This window comes from Sebastes fasciatus, chromosome 21 (genome assembly GCF_043250625.1).
Source record: "Sebastes fasciatus isolate fSebFas1 chromosome 21, fSebFas1.pri, whole genome shotgun sequence".
Classification (NCBI taxonomy): domain Eukaryota; kingdom Metazoa; phylum Chordata; class Actinopteri; order Perciformes; family Sebastidae; genus Sebastes; species Sebastes fasciatus.
Genome location: NC_133815.1, coordinates 11,695,552 through 11,720,407, shown reverse-complemented (window position 1 = coordinate 11,720,407; position 24,856 = coordinate 11,695,552). Strand labels below are relative to the sequence as shown.

The window sequence follows — 24,856 nt, the reverse complement described above, 5'->3', positions numbered from 1 at the left end:
CACATACAGTAAATAAGCCATACTGTTGCACTGGATGATATGACACAGTGGTTTATTTTGACTCATACTCACATATACCGTCCTGCTGCTATAAATACTCACTAGTGCACCGAATGTGTATTAATCCACAGCTAAAAATAGTTCCCAACAACTACACTATTTCCTCCTGTTTGATTAACATTTGCTAAAAAGTACAGGGCCCAGCTGTTTTAGGAAATGAATAGCTTTTTTTTTTTTTTTTTTTAAAAGAAGAAAAAAATAGAAATTATTCATTTGTGACCTATTTTAACATCCTCAGTAGGGCTGAGAGTCACTGACAGGGCAGGCAAGTTGGATCCATTTGTAGTTTTGGGATTTGTTGGCAATAAGAAAAATATCCTTTAAGACTTAAAAGGGCCAAATAAACTAAATCAAAATTGCAAACACTTCTCCAAAGGCAGGCCATATTAGTTGCACACCATTTCTGAATATTTTTTTAAATGATACCCCTACAGTTTGAGCTCAGGTGCTGTTGTTTTATTGAAAACTAACTAGTCCTGTCAAAGTTAATGCGATAATTAACGCATTAACACAAAGTTGTTTTAACGCCACTAATTTCTTTAACGCATTAACGCAATATTTTTTTTGTTAGGTTGTAGGGAGCTCAGTTTTAAAACTAGAGTGAAGATACTGGCATTATATGAAAGTAGAAAACCTAAGGTACCCATTGGTACCAACCATGTCAGCTACCATGTAGCTTGTCGTGAAGGAGGCTGAATAACGCTCCAAACTTCTGCTAAATTTTGGCCATTTTCAAAGGGGTCCCTTGACCTCTGACCTCAAGATATGTGAATGAAGATGGGTTCTATGGAGTTCACGAGTCTCCCCTTTACAGACATGCACACTTTATTATAATCACTTTCAGTTTGGGGCAAGTCATAGTCACGTCAGCACACTGACACACTGACAGCTGTTGTTGCCTGTTGGGCTGCAGTTTACCATGCTATGATTTATTTAAGCATATTTTTTATGCTAAATGCAGTACCTGTGAGGGTTTCTGGACAACATTTGTCATTGTTTTGTGTTGTTAATTGATTTCCAATAATAAATATATACATACATTTGCATAAAGCGAGCATATCTGCCCACTCCCATGTTGATAAGAGTATTAAATACTTGACCAATCTCCCTTTAAGGTACATTTTGAACAGATTGGGATTGTTGTCATGATTTCCTCCTCAGCACATTAAATATTGTTTTTAAATGATATCCTTACTGTTTGAGCTCAGGTGACTTGGCCTTTTATTGAAAACGAACATATCTAATTGCCAAATCTCACTTAGCTGTCAAATTCTGCTGATTGATTACAGTTGAGTTTGTAATTATGTTTTATCGAAAGTCCATTTCCATAAGGTGTATTACGGTATTTTGTCAACCCCCTGTACGTGACATACAAACATGTTGGAGATATATGCAATGACATGTTGATGTCAGCTGTTGTCAGAGAATTTGAATCATTAAAAGTGATTCTTTATTCTTGCATTATAAATTATGTAGGACCCCATCCATATCCCAATCACTTTTTTTTTTTATGAAGACAGAAAGGGTTCACTTGGTTTATCCCAACAACAAGACAACCACCGATGTAGGTGATGCAGGTTTGTAAGCCAGATGATTTGGTAGCAGGCACCTGTCCCTTTGTGTCAGGTCTCGGTGAAGTTTGAACAGCAGCCGGTGCTGTGATGTCGGGGGCTCTTAGGGGTCAGGACAGGAATTATTGAACAGAGGGTGGCTGACAGAGGGAGCTGGCACTGGGAGCAAACAGATGTTGCAATCTTAAAGAAATACACAACCTCTGAATTAAATATGAAGAGCGGGGGCAGCCAGAATAGAGGATGCTGGTGACTTTGTCTCTTCTTCTTGGCCAATCACAGTGCTCTGTCGCAAGTCAAAGCTCCACTGAATGGTCAGTTGTTGTTGTGACGAGAACCAGGTAGATTATCTCAAAGTATGTTGGTTTCTCAGAAAGGACTTGAGGTGATGTGACCAAAAACCCTTAAAAAAGTTCTGGGAAGAAGACAGCTGTTGGGAGCATACTGTAGATTCATTATTCAGGAGCAGTGGGTCTCTGGACGCAGCATGTTATGTCAAAGTGTTTTAAAGCATTTACGCCACAGCAGCTCAGTGATGAAATCTGTAAAAAAGAGAGGAATCTGACATCGAATGTCTTCAGAACATCGTTTTACCACAAGTGTTTTGTTTCCCAGTCATTTTTACACAGCTTCTCACTCACAAGGAATCTGTCTGAATATTTGATGGCACCAGAAACCGTTTGTGTCTTTACTGAGAGAATGAGGCTTCACCGAGACAGTTCAAGGTCTTCTCATCACATGAATCATGTTATTTGTACCCCGAGTCCTCTTCTTTTAGAACGATTCAAGTTAAATAAAGTAGTGGAATATTTCCATGTAATGTTCAAACTTTGTGTATAGTAACTGCTTTTAAAATTTGGTTTTGCGTGAAGCCAATTACAAAAATCAATCCATTTTGCTAGACTAGAAGTGTGCGATATAGTTTGAAAGTATGAATCCAGATATATGCTTCAAGTAAAATAACTCTAAAGGTACTTTGTTTCATTGTCTGTAGGTCTGTGAAAAAATATTTTTTTTGGAAGGAGGTGATATCTGAAATAGTGTCAGTAAATTTACCTCTCCATCCCAAAGTGTTTATCCTGAGTTTGTACCCAACCAATCCTCATAAACAACAGAACAGAAGATATGTGCGTATTGCAAGCAAAATGCGTAATAGCTCTCGCCGGGAAAAGCATGAACAGGCCTAGTATTGGCCGATGACTTAAGGAAATGTTGTCTTGCTTTACAGTGGAAAAGATAACATATATGGTTAAGGGTAAACAAGAAACTTATGAAAAGGTTTGGGGACTATTTTTGGATTTTGTTGAGCAAAGTAATATGGGTGAAATACTGGCTAATGAGGGGAACTCTGAGTAATTTACTATGCTCTGTATTCACTAGATATCCGATTGGCTTGTGGCGCTGTGGTTCATCTAAAATATGTCCCAAATATGATTTATCCTATTGGATCAGACCACTACAAAAGGTAATTTTGTTTGTTTTATCCTGTTGTATGTATACAATATATAATATTGATATATATCGTGATTATGGGGTGTAACTGTACACAAGTCAGGGATCAGTTTATACCCGCGTTTGTGATTCACGGTTCGGTGCGAGTTCATACAGCGGTGAAAAAACCCAAATCCATTTTCTTTCTTTTCACTTATTTTGAACAAAGAGTAGTACAATTGTCAAAGACAGACAAAATCCTCTTGCTGGGGACTGAGGTAGCATTTTGCCCACTGGCAAGTGGTAAATACACTTCTTTATATAACAATTTATTATCTAAAAACATGATGTATTTGAGTCTTGAATCCAGCTCTGCATATCTCTCTCTGTTTATCTCTAAAGTGGATGGCCTTCTGCCAGTTGGGCCTGGCTCCGAGTGCTGTAGTGTCAACACTGAAGAGTGAGGGCCAGAGGGGTGATGTAAGTATTGATACACTCCTTGAAATCACTTTGTCACCGCCGGAGATACCAAGCTGCCGGAGCAACACAATAGCAGCGAGATGATTGTGAATTCTTGGCAGAGGGTTGAGGGATGCCATTAAAAAGGCAAATGTGATTAATTTTTAGTGAGAACGCCCTCTTCTTGGCGATTGTCAGCGAGGTCGGGCTAAAGGGATGTGACACAGAAATTACTCTTCCTCCTGGCGTCTAATGTGACTCGTCACTCTGAGGAAATATCTGGGAGATGGGGGGTCTGACAAAACCGCTCTCATCTAATAGACTAACTATTTGTCCAGGGCTCATGCGGCAGAGATCTGGCTCAATAGCGCTAAGTGATCAATTGCTTAAACACCACAGATCACTTGTGATTCAACACAAACAAAAGTGTTTTATCTCAAATTGTCACTGAGGGCTTCATCGCATTTGTATGGATGAGGGACAAAAGCAATTTAAAACAATCAGGGAAGCATAAAGAATAGATACAATAAATTCTCGTACGCGCTTCACATTTTGTCCTTTTAACACTCTTTATGCATTTCCTGATGTGTGTCAGTGGTTGTCAGGGTTTTCTTTAAACCGGTTCAAACTGAGACAAACCCCCCTGTGGAGTGACATTTTCCAGGCGACACAATAGCCACACTTTATCCCGACCCCTCCATAAACACTACGACCGCTGCCTCTGTCTCTTCCTGTAGACGTACTAACAACAACAGACAGCACACAGGTCACACTAAAGGTTACGTCTTTATCTATTTCATGCAGTTTCAGTCAAATGCTTTTTTATAAATGAATATGTGTAATAATTGGTATATGTTGGCTACAACTAATTGAACAACAGGAATCCTACCAGTCAGCCTTTCCTAAAGGCACAGTTGGGTTTTAAGGAATTTTGCTTTTTTTCCTACATAATTAAAATTGTACTAATCCATGCATTTTTTACCTCTGCATGCATTTTTTTTTGTCTCTAGATAGAGCCATTTGCATTTTCGCATCAGCCACAGTAGTTTTCGAACACGCTTGGCACACGGGAGAGGTTTCAGTTGGTTGCAATCTGCAACCTCATCGCTAGATGCCGCCAGATCCTACACACTGCACCTTTAACTTAAAAAAAGCATTGTAATTAATGTATATAGAGTTGCAACTTTTACTATGAAACCTGCAATGATTGATTTTTTGGCCACCTTGGGACAGTGGAAACAAACTGTAAACATAATAACTGACTTTTTAACCTTTTGACAACCTTTGAATCGCCATTTTAAGTTGACTAGTGCAGTGCTCGTTAGTGGCGTGGCCATTTGGAGCGGGCTGATCGCTTGGGTATTGCTACCTGCAGCATTGTCGGGGGGCGTGACCGTTCAGAGTGGGCCAATAGCTTGTCCCCAGGGAAGTGCTCCTTGCAGCGTTGTCGAGAACCGCTCATCGCTCGTTGACTCCAGGGAAGTGAAGAAAAGTTCAGTTGTAACGTTAGCATATCCAGCATCCAGCAGCAAAACTGAACTGCAGTGAATGAGCCGCGGTCTTCCCACTGCCAACGTCAGGCTCGACTCCTCCCTCGCTGCTGCACAGAGTGCCGTTTGCTTATATATTCAAAGTTTATGAATATTGAACATGTCGCATGTCCAAATTGCACCAATCGCTTCCTTGGGTACCCAGCAATACACCTGCCAAGTGTGAAGATGATCGGATGAGCGGTTCTTGAGATATTTGAAGGACACACAGACAGACACGGATTCCTTGCTTTATAGTTAGATATGGCGAACTGTTGCCTATTTACACATCGAGCAGATTCGGAGCAACGTTAACAAATATTTAAAGTCGTGTTTGTGTCCACCGGGTGAATTTATGTTCTATATTCACTCTTTTTTATCTCCAGTAACTCCTCACTGAAATATCAAAATAAAAAAAAATATCAGAATGTTGTATGTTCTTATGTAAACATTTGTTTAGAAAAATTGTGAAGGATTACTAAATATTAAAACCACAATGTATTTCTGTAACAGAACTGTAACTGATCCCCCCAGACCTCCGCTAAACTATTGATCTGATAATTCACTGTACCGTCAATCTGCACACAGAGACATAAAAACTCTTGGAAGGAAGAAATTGTAAAATCCTCCTTCTATTTATTTTAAATTGGCCAGCTGTGCATTCTGAAAACTAACATTCTTCTGAGTGTTGAATCGATGATAAAAGTCCTAATATAAGCCACTGGACATCACAATTGCTTAGTCCCATTTTGCTTGTAATCTTGGTTTAGTCCTTGGCTTGTATGTCCTCCTCAGGAAATGACTATCCCACTGCTACAGGCTGGCAGGTCGGGCTACTGCACACAATGCTGTAGTTTACTTTGTGAGAAAACTGCTCACGTTCTTGTATCCCATTACCACGACCACCTTGAGATAAATGGCTCTTTCTCCCCTCTGCCATAAGGTTTTATATCAAACGACATGTGTTGAGTATCTGACTGCAGGTTATATTGTTTCAGCGGAAATAAAACAATCACTTCTGGAGCTGTTTGTGGGCGCCTGCCTGCGGTGTGTAACTGCTGGCCGACCTATATATACACACACACACTGTTTATAGATGTAAGGAAGAGGACAGTGGCAGGTGACAGGTTAACTCTGCTGTGTAAATTCCTGGGCCGTGTATGATGTAGCCTGTGATCCTGCAGTCCTTGATTAGATCTGAGCTAGTAAATATCCTGTGATTAATCAAAAGGGCTTGTTCTGCGTGTAGCGTCCCTGTGTCACCTTCACAGCTGGGGAGCAGGGCCGCCTTGTTTACCACACTCCACCTCCATCTCCTCAGACCTCATCCTTATTTCATCGCAGCTCATAGACGGCTAACATATACGGCTCCGTGCTGGGGACATGGTTTGCATTGTAAAATGAGATGTTATAGCAGATATTGTACACGATCACTGCCTTATATTTCCATTTTGATAGTGTGTCCCACAGTCTTTCTTTGTTATTTACGTAAAGGACTGTTGTGAAAAATGGTATTATGTGACGTGTGGTATTTGTGATCGTTGTGCTTTTGTAAAGAAATACTTTTAGCGGAAGGATGATGATTTTTCTGTTGTAATTTAATCTTAACAAACCAACAATGAATGGCTCCTACTAACATGTATTGTCTGTGTAGTCAAAGCCTGATACCTCTAAACAACTCAACAACAATCTATCTCCACTGTAGTGCAAAAATGATTAAAAAAACACATCAGTGAGCCACATCATTGCACCGGGTGACATGTTCCTTCATTAAGATGAACGTTGTAGTTTATGTAGAGTCTATCCCACATTCAGTAGTACACTGTCCTGCTGCTGGAAGTACTCGTGCACCTAATGTGTAATTATCCACAGCTGAACATTTTAGGGCTGCCTCCTCTTAGTTGTTGTAGTCTTAGTCGAGTAAGATTTCTTTAGTCTATTAGTCATTTTTTATGCTTTTTCATGCTGAATTACTTATATCCAAGCAACTTATGAGCACATTTCTGGTAAACACAAGATTTAAAGTGGTGTTTTTTTGTGATTCTGCCCCAGAACATGTACTCGTTCGAGTGATATATATATTTATGACCCGTGTTAAGATTTCCGTCCTCAGTAGAAACAAATGGACTTGAGGCTGAGCGCCACAGGAATGGGTAGGGAAGTTGAAAGTATTGCGAGACGAACTAACACATTGTTGGCTTTGGTCTTTTTTTATGGGATTTGTTAATAATAACAAATATAGACTAATGCCAGGCTTATCCTTTTAATTACAAAATAATTAGCACTCAAACAGAGAATATCCCCTAGAACCAGCTTTGCTACAGGCTCGTTACATGCATGAAACATGTTAAAATGAAGGCCAACATGATAATGGGTGATTATAGTAATTAATAGACTGAACTAATTACTTTAGCCAGTAGAGATTCACTCAGTGCTGAAGAGTAAGGGGTGTTTGAGCAGAGCGCGTCCAACTGAAACTAAACCATTTCTAATTAACCATCCTGCTCTGCTAGCTTACAATAGTCGTAACATCGTCTGACAAGTGGTGTTATTTCTTTCTGTTTGTTAGAAATCTCCTCAGGGATGTTTGATACATCCTCTGAGACACTTTTTTTTCAAATCCCGAGAACAGTTCACTTGGAAAATGTATTGTGATGTCCCGACTTGTCAACACAGTCTTGTCCGCAGAGCATGATTTAACTGATTGCTGCCCCCCTTTTCATTATGACCCTTTGATTGTCATTCGAAGACGTCGTAAGGGACACGCATGTCATGTTAATAAAGACACTAAACCGCATGCATCCCTCCACCATAGTACGAAGTCCGGACCTGTCCGGGAATATAGATCTCTAATTGCTTTTGCGTGGTGGTGCAGCAGAATTGTGCTTCCCAGATGTCACCTCTGCCAAACCCGAGTGCGCGTCACTGTCAGTGGGCCTGAGAAATCTCCCTAACAAGCTCGCGATTACATAAATCTATAGCTGCTCTGGATATTGCACCAAAGAGACTGAACAACTTTTCAAGGAGACTTCATGTTTGATGTTCCAGGGCTTGATTGCATTTTGAGAAAAAAGAGAAACCCACTATATTGGGAATGTGTCCAAACAGTCTAGGTTTGCTAATTTTGTCATAGTCAATTTCATAGCGCGGCCGTGAGAACGGGCGGCGATGGAATGAAGGTCCTGAGTGCTTTGCAGAGGGGCGTGAGTGGGTTTGACAGGCCCAGTGAAATATGCTCAGCTGTACCTTTTTCCATTACAAGAGCACGGACCAAAAATGCAAATGTGGGGTCCTCTCTCCGGAGGTCGTTAGAAAAGTGACATATCAAACAACTGGCTTCAAGTGGCAGACAAAATCTTACATTATTGCTACATCGGTGTTTTCATATCTTAATTCGTGATATTATTACCATGGCTTTTCACACTCACAATTTCAATAAAGAGCTGTTTTGTTTTGAGCGGCTCTCCAAAGCCGTTGTTTAGATGGCCTCAGCGCTCACTTCCATGTTTAATATGGCATAAATCCTTGATCATCAGAATAGCATTCACATCCTAAAGAGAGTGACTGATCGACTGGATCTGTCTCACGGCCTTCTCTGAAGAGGTGATGAATTGGCTTAATGGGGAGTAGACCAGAGAGCCACGCTGAGGGGGGGTGAGAGGGGACATTAAATGACACGGTTTTATAGCCTATCAGCATTGTCATAGCCCCGCTGTAATTTCAGCCTCCTTTTTTTTCTGCACCATAACGTTTGTTGGATGTTAAGCCCTAAGCTCGGTTAAACACACAACGCTCTCATACCTGGTGCCTCATGATGCCATGTGTCATCGCCTGTAAATATAGTTGACATGCTGATTGAAGCTCTAACCACGAGAACCGACACTCAAAAGTTAGACCTTATTAGTACTTTTGCACATGTTTTATTGTAATGATTTTAGTGATGTCAAGTCTGTCTGTCCTTCTGTCAGTCGGTTGGTCTGTCCACCACTTTGGTCCAGACTGAAAGATCTCTGTAACTATTTGATGGATTGCCATGGTAAATGGTAAATGGACTTGCATTTATAAAGCACCTTTCTAGTTTTCCAACCACTCAAAGTGCTTTACATTACATGTAAACATTCACCCATTCACACACACTGATGGTAGAGGCTGCCATGCAAGGTGCCAACTAGGAGTGGGAATCATCAGAGGCCCCACGATACGATATTATCATGATACTTAAGTCACAATACAATCTTTTTGCAATAAGATATATTGCGATTTATGTAACAAATGCCTTCGTTTTCCACAACGTTGTATGTATGCAGGTCTTTGCACATGAAGTAAGTGATGGATTGTGTTATATTCTTAGCTCGCTCAGATTTGGAAGGCAGCTTTGTCAAGCTAAGTGTGTTCAGTGTTGGCTGTTTTTTCGGTGGAGCTAATTTAACATTTGCTTGACCGTCAACAGTTAACGCTATCTCTGGATGGACACTTATTCCCATTGTCTTTTGTTTTCATACGATACTCCTCGCAAATCGCATGTGTCATATCCTTACGTTTAATTTAAACGCGGACGGCACAATTCTGATTTCTCTCTCTCCGATGTCTCCAACTTTGTTTTGACTAACTTTCTGCCTATCCCACTGACTTTACCCATGACCGCACCAGAAATAAAACTCAGCACCATCTAGTGGACTGAAATATAGTCCAAAAAATTTAATTTGTATTTGCAATATTAATAATCTATATAAAAAAAGATCAATACTTGATGTCTGTGTATCGATACAATATTGCAAAATATCACGATACTATGCTGTATTGATTTTTTCCCTTCCACCCCTAGAGCTAACCTGCCCATCAGGATCTAATCTAAATGCTCATTCACACACACCGATGGCACAGAATCAAGAGCAATTTGGGGTTCAGTATCTTGCCCAAGGACACTTCCATATGCGGTCTGGAGGAGCCACGGATCGAACCGCCAATCTTCCGATTAGTGGACGACCCGCTCTACCTCCTGTGTTGCAGCCGCCCATGAAATTATGTACAGACATTTGTATTCCCCAGAGGATGGATAATAACTCTGATGAGCCCTTAACTTTTCATCAGTAGATGCTGATGTTAGCATTTAGCTCAAAGAACCACTGTCCCGCCTCACAGAGCTGCTAGCACGCCCGTAGACTCTTGGTCTTGTTAGCACGAGGAAAGAAAGCCAACTAGGTAATATATTCTAGGGATGTGTCCGCAGTGTGAAGATACAGATAATAAGATCATGTTTGTTTGAACCCACTCCAACATGCGCACCAGAAGCCGTAAACAGTGAGAGCCATTAGGGTGATATTCTCCCTGAGTATTTACCAGCCTGTTTTCAACACAACTCATTATTTGTGATAAATTAGCGGGCTGATTATAGTGATATGCTCTAATTTGTAAATGAGTGGGGTGCACCTGTCAGTAAGACTCATTTACTAATAACGACCATCCACTGAATAAGTAACGACCTTTCTAATGTCAGTTGACTTCTTAACCGTCTGGTTTGTATTATTCTGCCGTTTCCTTTTGCTGCAGATTGATTCCTCCATTCAAACCTTGTTTATTGTCGTTCCTCCTTTTTTTGTTTAGTTGGTTGTCTAACCGGTGAATGCAGCTGAAACTATCACTGTAGTCGACTAATTTATTAGTTCATTGACAGAAAAAAGGAATCAGCAACTATTATGATAATCGATTGATACAAGTTTTTCAAGCTTTGCTTTTTCATATATGAGAATAAACTCTATCTTTTGAGTTTTGGGATGTTTGTCGGATAAAACAAGCAATTTGAGTAATTCACTTTCGGTTCTGGGAACTTATGATTCTTATTTTTTGTTATTTTCTGACATAATGATTAATCAATAATGAAACTAATCATAAGTTGCAGCCCAGCTCAAATATTCAGTATCCAAAACAGTTTGATAGGAGCATACATACTGTACGCTGACACATATTTGAGCACAATTTTACACTCTTTTATTTGGAACATGGAAAGTGTGGAAATAGTAAATCCTGAGGGAGCAGCAAGAGAAGGAGCAGAGAGGTGGGATAACTGGTACCCCATTAAATGATACTGCCCTGTAACTTTACAAAGGCCTTATCGTAATACAAGACAAGGGGGTATGTGACCTTCAGCCATTAAACCATCTTGTTAATTGTCTTATAATAAAATGTTTTTATTGTGCAGAAACCCTTTAGTATAATTGAATTTCTCTCTGCTTTTCACTCATCTTTATTTTTATTTCTATCTTTTCGCTGAGGCTGTGAAGCCTCGCCATTACTGGTTATAATGATGGTATGGGATTGGTTTTCCAGGATTGCCACTCTAACTAAGCTCTGTTCGTTCATCCACCTCTCCATTCTTCTCCCTGCAAACTTAACATTTAAACCACTCTCATTACAGCACAGATTACAGAGGCCTATTGGTCCTCATTAGCGCCCACTGATCCTTGGCTGGGCCCGTGTCCTAACATCTTTTAATTAGCATTCTGGAAATCTAATCAATGTAATAACTCAGAATAATCTCCCCTTTTGCACTTATTTTCTCCCACTCTTTTATTTCAGGATGTTCTTGGCTGGAAGTCTCAAAGGCTGATAGAAGAACTTGGCCCTTTTTCTGAGCCTGCCAGGTATTTGACATGAGGGGTGAGGAGACATTGAAGTCATTGTAGTTGAAGGGCAAACTGGAGTGGATTTGACTACACTCTGTGAACTTTGATCAAACAGATTATATCTGAAAACACAAATTACACATCTGAGATTGTGTTTTTAAAGCATGTGTGCTGTAGAAGAACATGAAAAGCTTTACATACCTGTTAGTGACAGATGTAGTCGACAGAGGGCTCTGAGTTTTTCTCTAAATGCCCTGTAAAGCCAGTCAGTCCCCAGCCAGGCCCTGTGGCGTGATATGAAGTGAAAGCCAAGGCGGGGTTTGGCACTGGACGGCCATTTTGTGTCTGGTCTGATGCATGGTTTCTCTGGGTGTCACTTTGGCTACATATCAGAGTCAGTGGTGGCGGAGAGCGAAGCTGCAGGTCTCATTAGATAGATGCATGTTTACCGCAACAGTTGCAGGGTGAGCTGTTTTTTTAAACAGCGGTTACGGCATCAAATTCAAATTTTTAAATCATAGTGTTCCCATGGTATGTGTAATATCTTAAAAACGCAGATGCCAACATACATTTTATCTGCCCGTAATAAAGTAAAGGACGACTTGCTATTAGGCCACTGTGACCAGCTTCTGTGTGAGAGAGAAGCCTCTGCCAGCCTGGTATTCATACACCTTTGTGTACAGTAAAGTGCTGTTTCTATGCCAGGTATCCAGGGCAGACATTTTGGCACAGTTTTGGCAGAACAGACAAAGACGCCAGGGTGTGATGGGACACAGACCTGCCATTTCCCAGCAGCACTGGCATGCCTCTCACTGTAGAATGATGAATGGTTACACACACATATGACACTCATACACACTCACTCATATACACTCGCACACATGCTAAAAAATACAGGCAACCCTCCTGGTCAGGTCAACCAGGCTTTGGCATTGCATCACACACACACACACACACACAATCACACAAAGACAGACAGGCGTCCGTACTGTAGCGCTGCATTATTCAGAGCCAGGTGTAGGAGGAAGGGGGAATAAGGTTGTGTTTATTAGCTGCTCCCTTGGTGTTCTCTAAATTGCCTTGTTTGCTCGGCACAAGCACACAAACAGATGCTGTCCTCTCTGCTCTGGGTAATTCTCGGGGTCTCTGGGTATTTAGTGAAAGGCCTACCACACACACACAGCCTCATTTGTGCTTGTGCATACAGTCTACGCATACAAACGCACACATCAGGCTACTTGAAAAACACATTTGTGCGCTAATTTTGAGTCTGATTCGTGCAAAGAAGAAGACATTGTCTCTCTACGTAAGTAATTGGAGTCCCCCATATAGCAAACCTCACCAGTCCCTAACCCTCTCAGCGACACAATTTCACTCTTATTAGGAAAATCTGCATTTAGGAGGGACCAATGCTATCAGTCGAAATTAATCTGCTTTGACTGATCCCTAATGTGACCACAGTCATCGAGTAATTATTGTCTGGATGGCTGTGCACCAGCCTCATAACCGCTGTCCGCCTCCTCCCACTCCCCCCCCCCCCCCAAAATAGGGCTAGTCTTGGTGTGTGAATCCCTCTGCAGCGCGCTGGTTGCAGTGGGTACGGCAGGCATGTCATTTAGCGCTTGATCAGTGAGTCGTGATTAGGCTGCCCTGTATTATTGTGATTAACGTCCACCCAGCGGACGTCTGTCCTGTTGTCACCAGTGATACCATCTGAGATCTTGAGAGTCTGGGATGAGGGCCAGTGGAAGGACCTGGTAGTGTGGCAACACAAAACCGCTCACTCTGGTGACGTCTCCAAAACGCACTTCAACTTCTTACCCGTCAGTCACAAAATCGAATGCATGTAACGAGTGCAGCGCTCCTTCCCCATGCAGCTATGTTTTGTCTGTGTGTCTGCTCGAGTTAGTTAACCCACTACCTCTTGTACAGCTTGTGTGTTGTATAGTATTTCCATCAGGGCGCATGCTTTATGTCTGCGAATGCACTGAAATCCAGAACCTCATCTTTCTACAGTCCTCCGTTTTCCCCTCTTTCATTTTGCACCTCCTCGACCAACAAAGTCGATTTGACCGCGGCTGATTATAGTAACGAAGGCAGTCCAAGAGAATATGCACATTCTCACTGTACGTCAAATTAGATCACAGCGAGGGGGGGGGGATGCTGCGCGCTGACCCCCGTCTCTTCTCCTCAGACAATCGGTCGCTTACACAGAGGGAGCTTTTGAAAACAGGCCTGTGGACCAAACTGTGGTTGATGGCTCAAAGGACAAAGAAAGATTTCCAGGGGAAATTAGCGGCTCAGATTAAATGGATTGATTCTAGAGTATGTCAGAGAGAAAAAGAGCACATAGTTTGAGAGGAAATAATAGGATTTAGCATGTGAGCTTTATGCAAAAATGTCATTTGAGAAGCAGAGATGAGACTATTTCTCTCTCTGTGCATCAGTATCACACTTTAAAAACAAGTAAATCTAGAGATCCAAACTTGTTATATTTAGAAATATTTGCAATGCTTAACTTAAGTGTTCTATTTAGATCAGCGTTCAGGTTTTTTTCCCCCAAATTTGTGGTTATTTTTAGCTTTTTGTGCATGTATGTGTGTATCATTCCTTTGTAATTACTCGCCTAAACTCAGACCCCCTTCTCGTGGCTCTTGAGCATCCGCTGGTGAAAAAGAGTCAGTTTTGATTACAAAGTAAACGCTGCAGCATCAGACAGGGGGGGTTACATGCTGATATGCATTCTATCAGGATGATTTATGCAAATTATGCACATTATTCCCGCAGGAATCTCTCTTCTGAAAGTGCCAGGATAAATTGCCGGAAATTAGCCATAAAATTCACTGTGCAGGGAGTGTGAGGTGAAGGCCGCCGAGGAGCCAAGGACATTGGGCCGCCATGGTTACGCTTGGCCTGGCCTGCCTCCCCCATGCTTGGCATTCATGGCTGTTAAAGACCTCTGCTCAGACAGATACACTGAAGCCTCGAGTAGCACTCAGCACATCAGGAAGATCAGCCAAGCAAGTGTTACACTAACGGCCGCGGTTTCATGCTCTAGTAACATGACAGATTTTCAGCAGAGGGAAGCTGATCGCCTTTTTTCTTTCCACATTTTTAGATTGAAATCCACTTTATAATTCTACATTCCTAGAAAGGACGGGATTGATTGTAATTCAGTAAATAACCTCAAAACCAGTCGGATTGTTTTTATCTCTTTTTTTATGCCTTTGTTTAGTTAACCTCCTAGTGCGTCTTAATCTTCAGATTAATCCGAAACCTGTCCAGCAGTCAGGAAATGAATAGTTGTTTGAACAACACGTAAACAAGTCGCTGTCAGTGTCAGAACACACAATTCAAGCTGTGTTAGACTTCTTTATAGCTTTAACCACAGCTCTCTATTGGTCAAGCCTTTCATTTGTCTTGCGATCTGTGTGTGTGTGTGAGGGAAACAAAGAGAAAGTGTGTGTGTATATGAACTGAGCAGTGAGCGATCCACACCGTTATTGTGTCATCCTCATGTCTTTATTTCAATCTGGAAGCCAGAGTAAGTTAATGAATATCAGAGAGTGGAGATGAAATCCACCTCGCCTTGGCTTTAATGAACCCTGAGAGGGTTGGGATCTGCATGTTGATCAGGACAAGTGATCCCTGTCTGTCACACAAACTACACAAGAACACACAGACACACATAAACCAGATACAGAGATTCCAGCAAGCCCAAAATCATGTTGTTCGTTACCTTTTCTTAAAGCTTAGTTTGTGGCAGTGTTGTGGATGTGTGTCTGCTGAGTATCATGCTGGTTTTGCCAGTTCACATGATCCAGGGAGGCTGCTGGGTCACTGTGAGCTCTACATCCACTCTAATCAAACAGTGGCACATTATCTGAATGTTAAGGTCACAGAAATGGAAAGTTCACAGCTGTCTGGGTAGTCTTGAGTACTACACAACCATGGTATGTGAAATGGCAAGACTCTGGCGATGCGATAGATATCATGATACAGGGGTTATGATTCAGTATATTACAATAAATTGTGATACTGTAAGAAAGACCATATATTGTGATTTTTTTTTTTTAAATCAAATTTTAAGAAAACTGTCACAATATAAAGAAAACTCCACTATATGCATCAAATCTGAGTAAAAAAATACTTTTTTATTTGATCAGAACAGTGGGATCTGCATTTGCATTTATCACAGTCCCTATAATATTCAACATCATAGCACTTCTGAGAGGACACATCTCTTTGCAAATGAAATAAAGTATTGACTGACTTAATCTTTGCATGTAAAGTATTAATTAAAAATCAAGTGTTTTTGAGAATCGATACAGTATCATAAAACATATTGCGATACTTGATGTTATCGATATTTTCTTATACCCCTATAATAGACTTTTAAAATACCCAACAGTTACTTTAATAAACCAAGAGAAAAATTAGCTCATTTTGTATTAAAATTTATATATTTATTTGGATCACAGTGTTTAGGGCAAAACTTCCAATTTGAGAAGCCGGATAAAAAACAGCAGAGCTCAAAGTTTCTTTTAAGCAACAGCACCATAAAATGTCTACAAATCAAATCTCTCGACAGCATTCATAATTTGATTTACTCGGTGCAAATGTTTGCACAGCGAAAGCGCTTTACTCCATTGCACCTGTTTTTGTTTGCTCAAACCCAGAGTGAATTGTTGTTTTGGAAAACAACCTGTACAGCGACAGAGCCCCGCTCCGTCCAAAACAACACCACAAATTACTGTGCTCTGCCACGACACGTTTTAATCCCCGGCGGAATAAAAGAACATCAGATTACGGCGCAAAAACAGAGCCGTCGGTAAACAGAGATTAGGGGATTGGGACTGTAATCTGATTAATATGGAAGCAGTTGGAATATTAGAGATGTTACTCAACAATTGTATTCCAGATGAGAGGATAATCACACATTACTACGTCATTTATTGTACCCTGTTAGAGCTTTCAGAGATAAACACGCCACCATATGTTTACCTGACCTCAGGGCTGCCTCAGAGAAAAAAACATCCCCACTATAATGAATTAGGAGCTCAGTAGGCATGCAGGAAAACATACAGTTAGAGATGTACAGGAACTTTCATTTAAGTGTTGTTAGTATTTCAAGAAAATTGTCCTGAAAGAACTTAATAAAATGTGGATTATGGCTGCAACTAACGACTACTTTCATTGTCGATTAATCTAATTTTTTTCTTGACTATTATATTACTTGTCTATAAAATGTCAGAAAATTGTGAAAAATGTTGATCAGTGTTTCCCAAAGCCCAAGATTACATCCTCAAATGTCTTGTTTTGTCCACAACTCAAAGACATTCAGTTTACTGTCATAGAGGAGAAAAGAAACCAGAAAATATTCACATTTAAGAAGCTGGAATCACATCATTTTGCCCTTTTTTTTCATAAAAAATGACTCAAAACGATTAATCAATTATCAAAATAGTTAGCGATTAATTTAATAGTTGACAACTAATCAATTAATCGTTGCAGTTCTACTCTGGATAAGTTGTTAAAATGTCATAAAATAAAGTTCAGAGAAATCTTTGAATAGATTATAGCCGTTTAGGTCACACTGTCAGATTTCTGTAAGTTACAGCCGTGTATCTCTAAACACACTCTCTTTGAGAAAATCACTCAAGCATAACAAAACACAGGGGAAGATACAGAGTTGACAAGTGCAAAAGCAAACCAAAACCAGATAAAGGAGGAGTGGGGGGAGTGGCTTGAAAGGTCAACGCAGGTAGTACAATGTCATGTGTTTACAGATAATGATAAAGTTGATCATTGGAGTGTCAATATAGTACCCAGTCGTAGTTTAATTCAGAAACGTCCACCATATTTCCTTGTTGCGGCCATATATTTGGCTTCAGTTAGGTCACTTTTTGGATAATTCAAGACGATGCCAAAACATTTGAACAAAGGAGGTGCGGAGCGATCTACACTTGAATATACATTTTTATAAAATTTAACTTGAGAGAAATACAATTAATAAAGTTCCTTAAACTGCATCAGGCTGTCTAGTACAAATATGAATGTGTGTACTCCTTCTAGAGCTTCTTCTCCTTGCTTCTCTGTAGAGCTGCAATGACTCCTTTAGTTGTCAACTATTGAATGAATCGCAAACTATTTTGATAATTGATTAATCGGTTTGAGTAATTTTTTTAAGAAAAAAAAGTCACAATTCTCTGATTCCAGCTTCTTAAATGTGAATATTTTCTGGTTTCTTAACTCCGCTATGACAGTGAACTGAATATCTTTGAGTTGTGGACAAAACAAAACATTTGAGGACGTCGACTTGGGCTTCGGGAAACACTGATCTATATTTTTCACGATTTTCTGATATTTTATAGACCGTACAACTTATTGATTAATCAAGAATGAAAATAATTGTTATTTGCAGCCCTACTTCTCTGTTGTACCAAACCCCAAATCCATTTCCCATGCAGATTTTGATATATAATGAAGAATTCAGCAAGTTGGCTGCTTCTCTAGCTGAGGGATCTAGTAAAAAAGTTTCTTTATTTAATTCCCTGTAGACCCAATAAAACTTCAAACTTGAGTGACTGCTCAAATGTGGGAAAGGTTCCATCTATGAGGAGTAAATTAATACTTGTAATACCATTGCACCCCCATAGCTCATAATGAGGTTAGATAGTTTAAATAAAGAATGGGTATATACTTAACATAAGCAGATTGACCCCTTTAGTTACAGTTGTATCAGCCTGCATGTTGTGTGCACAACACAAAAACAACATTATGCATTGCTATCAGTAGCCTGACAAAGTTGAATTACCACCCAGCAGTTGATTTGGTGCCTCAGCCAGTGCAGCATATATATCTTTACACCCAGTGTATGACACAGCATGGATGGATCCACTGCCAGAGTTTAGCCTGTTACTGATACGAAGGGGACATTTCAATTCAACGCTCTTATGTATATTTTGACTTTCATGTTTATCATCCTTAGCAGACATCACATCCGCGTTATGAATAGGCACCCTGCTGGCCCTTGATATGGCAAATTGGACGTTTTATGGTTTATGAAAAGGGGTGTTTTTTTATCTCCCGCTTTTATTCATGAGCCCTGAATCTCGCTGTAAATGCCTTTAAGACAGATCCAGCTTTATTAGGCTCATGAATAAAAACGATGTTGTAATATGACTACCTGCTGCGGTCGGTGGCCACTGAGGAAAACTTCTCTTTCCGTGACACTTCTGAGTGCCACACCATTGCCCAGTCCAACATAACATCTCAGAGGCCCTTGTGTGTGCATGACATTTCACCAGCTTGTAATGATGGCTGAAACACCACCGAGTGTTCCCAAATCAAGAGGAATATGATGGCTTTCGCTTTATGAACGTCTCACTTAAATCAGGCAGTGCTTCACCTAAACGTTGTCATCCTCTTAGTGGTTGTTCTCTGATATTTTTTCGTGCTGTGGTCTGTTTTCCTTTGAATGTGCTGTTTTCCACACGCATATGGCTCTGTCTCACGCCTGGGGAATTTCCTCTTCTGGGCTAATGTGAATATTAGTATGGGTTAAATGCTCCAGTCATTTGTGCATTAATGCATATTGCATAATTAATGTTTTTGGTGAAGTCTCAGTTACCAAACAGCAGTGGAGGAAAAAAAAACTGTATTTCTGTGTCAAAACGTCAAAAATCTCCTGAAACGAGATGAAGCCCAACAGGAACTGCTGACAGGATTTTTATGCCAGAGCTGTTTTTGATGTCCCCTGATTATTTCCGTTCTTGATTAAGAGCTGTTCGGTGAAGATTCAAGGCATTCAGGAGTGTGATGGGATTAAATGGGACACTGTAATGACCCTGTTGTCGGAGTGGCTCATCATACAGACACAAAAGCTGAGACTGGCGAAAAACACACACTGTTTTGAACTGGGAACACAATGTCGTTTTTGTTCAGGAAAGAGAGATAAAGAATTTGTTTAAATTATTAGAAGGAAACATTGATCTAATATGCACTTCATTCATTTTTTTAGTGGTTCTTATTTATGTACTGTGTCAGTTTAAAGTCAGTTTGAAGCATTTAAATTATATTTGGATATTTTTAGTTTAATTTATTGAGTTATAAGTGACAAACTGTTCATGTTTTTTATATTAGGACTAAAAGAGAAAATTAAGGAAATATCATATTAGCTGGAAATCCTGTTGCCTTCAGGAAATTGTATAATATGCATCTACAAAGAATTATTTAAATGTCCACTTTTTAAAGTAAAAAAAAGAAATCCTGTATTATTAAATTAAAATGTGTTGCCTTAGAGCTGTGAATCTGCATGTCAGTCTTACATTATAATCAAAGCTGTTAGTCTGACAGGTAATGGTTCAAAACCCACAATAAGAAAATAAATAGCAGTACATGAATTAATCTGGTGGAGGAAGAAAAAAAAGAGTTCTCTGTATGTTTCCTTTGAAATCAGTTACCTCTGTCCATGGTGCTGAAGTATTTAGAGAACACACACACTGGCTTCACTTTATGTGACAAAGTATTAAATATTGGTAACTTGCACTACAGTAAAAGAAAATAATTATATTTTATTTGCTAATAACAACTTAGATTCTGGATTTAATAGGTGTTGCCTTTGTGCGTAATTGGAGACAGTGTTCCCAGTGTTTGGCCTTATAAGCGTTTCAAGTGCTCACCTCTGATTCAACTTCACTTCCTGTCTACACTGTTAAGACTTTCCCAGTAAAATAACAGTAAAGAACTGGCAGCAGGGTTGCCTTTATGTTACTGTAAAATTAACATTATTATACTGTCGCTGAAATTTACAGCTTTATACTGTTAATGTAAAATACAGTTTGAACTTTTTTTTTTATTAATTTCACAGTATTTTACAGTTAATTTACTGTTTAAAGATACATTATATAGCTGTTTTTCACCTTTCTTTTACATTATCTTACTGATTTGTTTTAATGCACTATTTAGGTTGTATTTTTTACATACATTTTAATAAACATTATTTTTTGCCTAAATGAATAGACTTAGCAGGTTACAGACATAGGAATAGTCACACTAAATACAATTAAAGGCACTTAGGAAAAAGGCTATAATAGACTTGTTGACACTTTTCCCAAAATGTCTGTCTATAGCTGGTTACAAGCACAGAATGCAAACCAGAACAACATGTGAGTGAAGAACAATAAAGCTAATTCACTGATTTTACAATCATGTACAATGTACAAGCCTCACATGTGTAGATCAGGTCCCAGAATTAAAAAAGATACTGCATGAAACTTTTACTGATGATACTTTAGACAGTTGATCAGCAGTAAAGTGCTGTTTTTTAAGAATGCATTGTAGTTCAGTTAAAAATAATTTAACAGGTTTTCTTTTGTATTAACAGTAAAGCACTGTTTTTAGCAATAACAGGTTAATACTGTTGAAATCCTGCTGTAAATTAACAGCAATTGTGTACATTTTGAAGATTAATATCCATGCATAGTGGCTGCTTTTGAGAATTGGGATTATATCATATATTTATAATATTTTTCACACTTTTTTGCTTTTCATCAAAATGTTTTTGGTGTGGACAGACGACCGAGGAGGACAAAGGGCGAGTCGATGGGAGTGCAGCTGTGATTAAAGACACCAAATTACGGCAATGAACAGTGTCGTAATTACATCCCTTAATCACATTCTGGAGGTCTAATTGCCTTAACGACGTGTTTCATTACGTGCAGCCAGGTATTGCGGTCGACAGTTTTCATATACACACTTGTTTTCGAATTATTATTAAACACCGTCGTGGAAATTGTTTTAATAATCACAATAAAGGTCGCCAGAGTTGTTTTTTTTTGTTTTGTTTCGAGGAGCAGAAACATCTTATTTCTTGCCTTGAGGCGATATTCGCCCACAACGTCTGGCCTTTTGCTCCCAAGACCTGGCGTCACTTATGGCTCAAGAAAAAGAAAAGTTATCGGTTTTGATGGAGCAGAAAATTATTGAACAATTCCATCTCAGTGTTCTTGACAACTAGAGTCCGAGACTGACATAATAAGAGCTATACATCACCTCCCAGAAAGGACGCTCTAATTTTATTATAAGCACTTGAATAAAAATGTCAAATTTCAGTGTGTATTCATCAAAAGCACAATAAAAAGCTAAAGACTGTGATTCCACTGACACTAAACTCCACATCAGATGAATAATCAGAAGTGTTTTTCTGTTGTTCAAAATATTTTAATAAAGCTTTTTCAACACTGAAATACATACAAATGACCCTCCTCGCTCATATAATAACTGAAGTATCTACAAATAATCCACATCTTGACCTGACAACGCGATTCATTTGAAAGACCTCTTGTGTGAGAAGAAAAAATAAAACGCAAACTAAAAGAAAAAAAAGACTACAATGTGCAATGCAAGCAAAAAATATCCAATATAAATAATCCAAATTAATAAATTACAAAAAGACACACCGAAACACCTGAAACACTTGAATCAGGTTTTCTAAAATTTTTCTGAAATTTTATTATACCACAGTATAATAGGCGTGCGCAACTATTAACAAGTGTCTGGATTAGCACATAAATATCTGACTGATTAAACGACTTCATCATCTATTATCATCTATTTAACTTCTCCTTGTTCATGACATTCCACGTGCTCAATAGAAAAAGTTCATGGCCTTGAACCAGTATAAGCAAAACAGCAAATGTCTCTGAGGTGAATGAAAGAAAAAGACGCACAAAATAAATAAGGAAGCAGCAGAAAGTGAGGTTGGACTAACGCTCCTGGGTGGTGTCCATCTATTTAAAGGTCCCATATCATGCTTATTTTCAGGTTCATAATTGTATTTTGTGTTTCTACTAGAACACGTTTACATGCTGTAACATAAAAAAAAAACGTTTATTTTCCTCATACTGTCCGCCTTAATATACCTGTATTTACCGTTTGTCTGAAACGCTCCATTTTAGTGCATTTCAACGGAATTTGGGTCAATGTTTACTTCCTGTCAGCTGATGTTAACATACACTGCAACTGGAAATAAACTGGGACACATTTAGAATGTTTATGTTTAAAACCGTGTAATGATCTAATATATTGTATATTTGTGACATCACAAATGGACAGAAATCATAACGGCTTGTTTTCAAACGCACAATTTCTGAATAAGGGCTGTGTGTATTTCTCCTTATATATTGAGCGTTTTGATAGTTTAACAGGATTTATATGGCACTTTAACCTGCATTGTAATATAAAAGACATGAAAATCTCACTTTTTTTACAATATGGGACCTTTAAAGTGGAAAAAAGTCGCAGGTTGTCATGTCACCCAAAATCTCCAAAAAAAAGGGTCCATATAACAGAGCAAGTGATCAACAACTCACTCAGGCCTTGTGTTTGGTCTTCACTGTCATTCATACCAGCACTTTAAGGATGATTTTATATACATAATCAAGTATTGTTTTGAACAAAAAAAGAAGCGCGTTTTGAATGCATTTTAGTAAATATTATAAAAGTATTCATATGCATTACTTCTTTGTCTCTACTGACTTCAACAACCCCCCCAAAAAGTGTTCTTTAAAAGTGGTGCCCATGTGCTTCTCTCTGAGTCTCATCTAAGGCTTGTCAGTGCACTGTTTGCAGAGGCTGGAGGTGGCGTTGTTGAATAGGGCACATTTATCCGGAATAGAAGATGCAGCCGATCCGGGAGGAAAGGGAGGATATCCAGGGGGCACGTCGTACGCACCCACCAAATTCGGGTTTGAGAGCGCAGTGGTGGCCGGTATAGACGCAGCAGAGATGGCTTGACCCTGGTTGAGATACGCCACCAGCCTCCTCATCTCCTCCAGCGCCTGCGCCTGCATGAGGATGTAGTTCTTGGCGAGCAGTAGAGTTGCAATTTTGGAGAGTTTACGCACCGACGGACTGTGCGCGTAAGGGATGACTCCTCGGAGCTCATCCAGCGCGTCGTTCAGATCATGCATCCGTCGTCTCTCTCTTGCATTGATGTTCAGGCGAAGTGTTTTCTGCTCTTTGGTTTTCTTACCTCCTTCTCCTTTACCCGCGGGCACCGTCCTGCCATCGGCTAGAAGCACCATGTCGCACCGGCCGTCGCTGTCATCATCCGGACTCTCACCTCCACTGCTCTCCGCTGCAGAGATCCGGTTGGCGCTGTCGCTGCCGAAATTGACGCACAAAGATCCGGTGGGTAGACCCAGAGGTCCGCCTCTACCTCCTGCGAGTCCACCCGGCTGGATGGAGTCTTGGTCGGTCTGGTCGAAGCAGCTGATCGGTGACGACTGGCGGTCTCTGGCCGGCATCTCGGACCTGATGAAAGGGTCCATCTTCTTGGTGGACACGGCGCTGAGAGTTTTGTGAAAAATGTCCCCAACCGAGGTGCTGCCGTTCAAGTTCATCCTTCTGTCCATGTACAGCGGTGTTGTTGTCAGGCAACGACGGTCGCTTCTGGAGACTCTTTATGAGCGCCTCTATGAGTTTCTCCTCTTGTGTTTGTTCCTTTACGAGTTAGAGTGAAGTTAACAGGCGAGTCCACTTGTCAGCAGCTGAGGTGAGGAGACGAGGAGGAGACTCAGTAATAAGAGCTGCTCTCTCTCTCCTTTTCTCTCTCTTTCTGTGTCTCTCTCTCTCTTTCTGTGTGTGTGTGTGTGTCTCTCTCTCTCTCTCTCTCTCTCTCTCTTTCTGTGTCTCTCTCTCTTTCTGTGTGTGTGTCTCTCTCTCTCTCTCTCTCTCTCTCTCTCTCTCTCTTTCTGTGTGCTTCTCTCTCTCTTTCTGTGTGTGTGTCTCTCTCTCTCTCTCTCTCTCTCTCTCTTTCTGTCTCTCTCTTTCTGTGTGTGTGTCTCTCTCTCTCTCTCTCTCTCTCTCTCTCTCTCTCTCTCTCTCTCTTCTGTGTGCTTCTCTCTCTCTTTCTGTGTCTCTCTCTCTCTTTCTGTGTGTGTGTGTCTCTCTCTCTCTCTCTCTCTCTCTTTCTGTCTCTCTCTTTCTGTGTCTCTCTCTTTCTTTCTCTCTCTCTCTTTCTTTCTCTCTCTGTCTCTCTCTTTCTGTGTCTCTCTTTCTGTGTCTCTCTCTCTCTCTGTCTCTCTCTCTTTCTTTCTCTCTTTCTCTCTCTCTCTCTCTGTCTATCTCTCTTTCTCTCTCTTTCTCTCTTTCTGTGTCTCTCTCTCTCTCTCTGTTT

The 24,856-nt window shown here is 40.1% G+C and overlaps 1 protein-coding gene across 1 annotated transcript; it reads right to left on the bottom strand.

Moving 5' to 3' along the window:
- Positions 1-22,501: 22,501 nt before the first annotated feature.
- On the bottom strand, positions 22,502-24,307 carry bhlhe22 (basic helix-loop-helix family, member e22). The gene has a single exon (XM_074622542.1). The coding sequence runs from the start codon at positions 24,090-24,092 to the stop codon at positions 23,280-23,282; it is 813 nt and encodes a 270-aa protein (XP_074478643.1). The 5' UTR covers positions 24,093-24,307; the 3' UTR covers positions 22,502-23,279.
- Positions 24,308-24,856: the final 549 nt, after the last annotated feature.

Coding starts and splice junctions, on each gene's coding strand:
- bhlhe22 (XM_074622542.1), bottom strand. CDS start 24,092: ATGGACAGAAGGATGAACTTGAACGGCAGCACCTCGGTTGGGGACATT.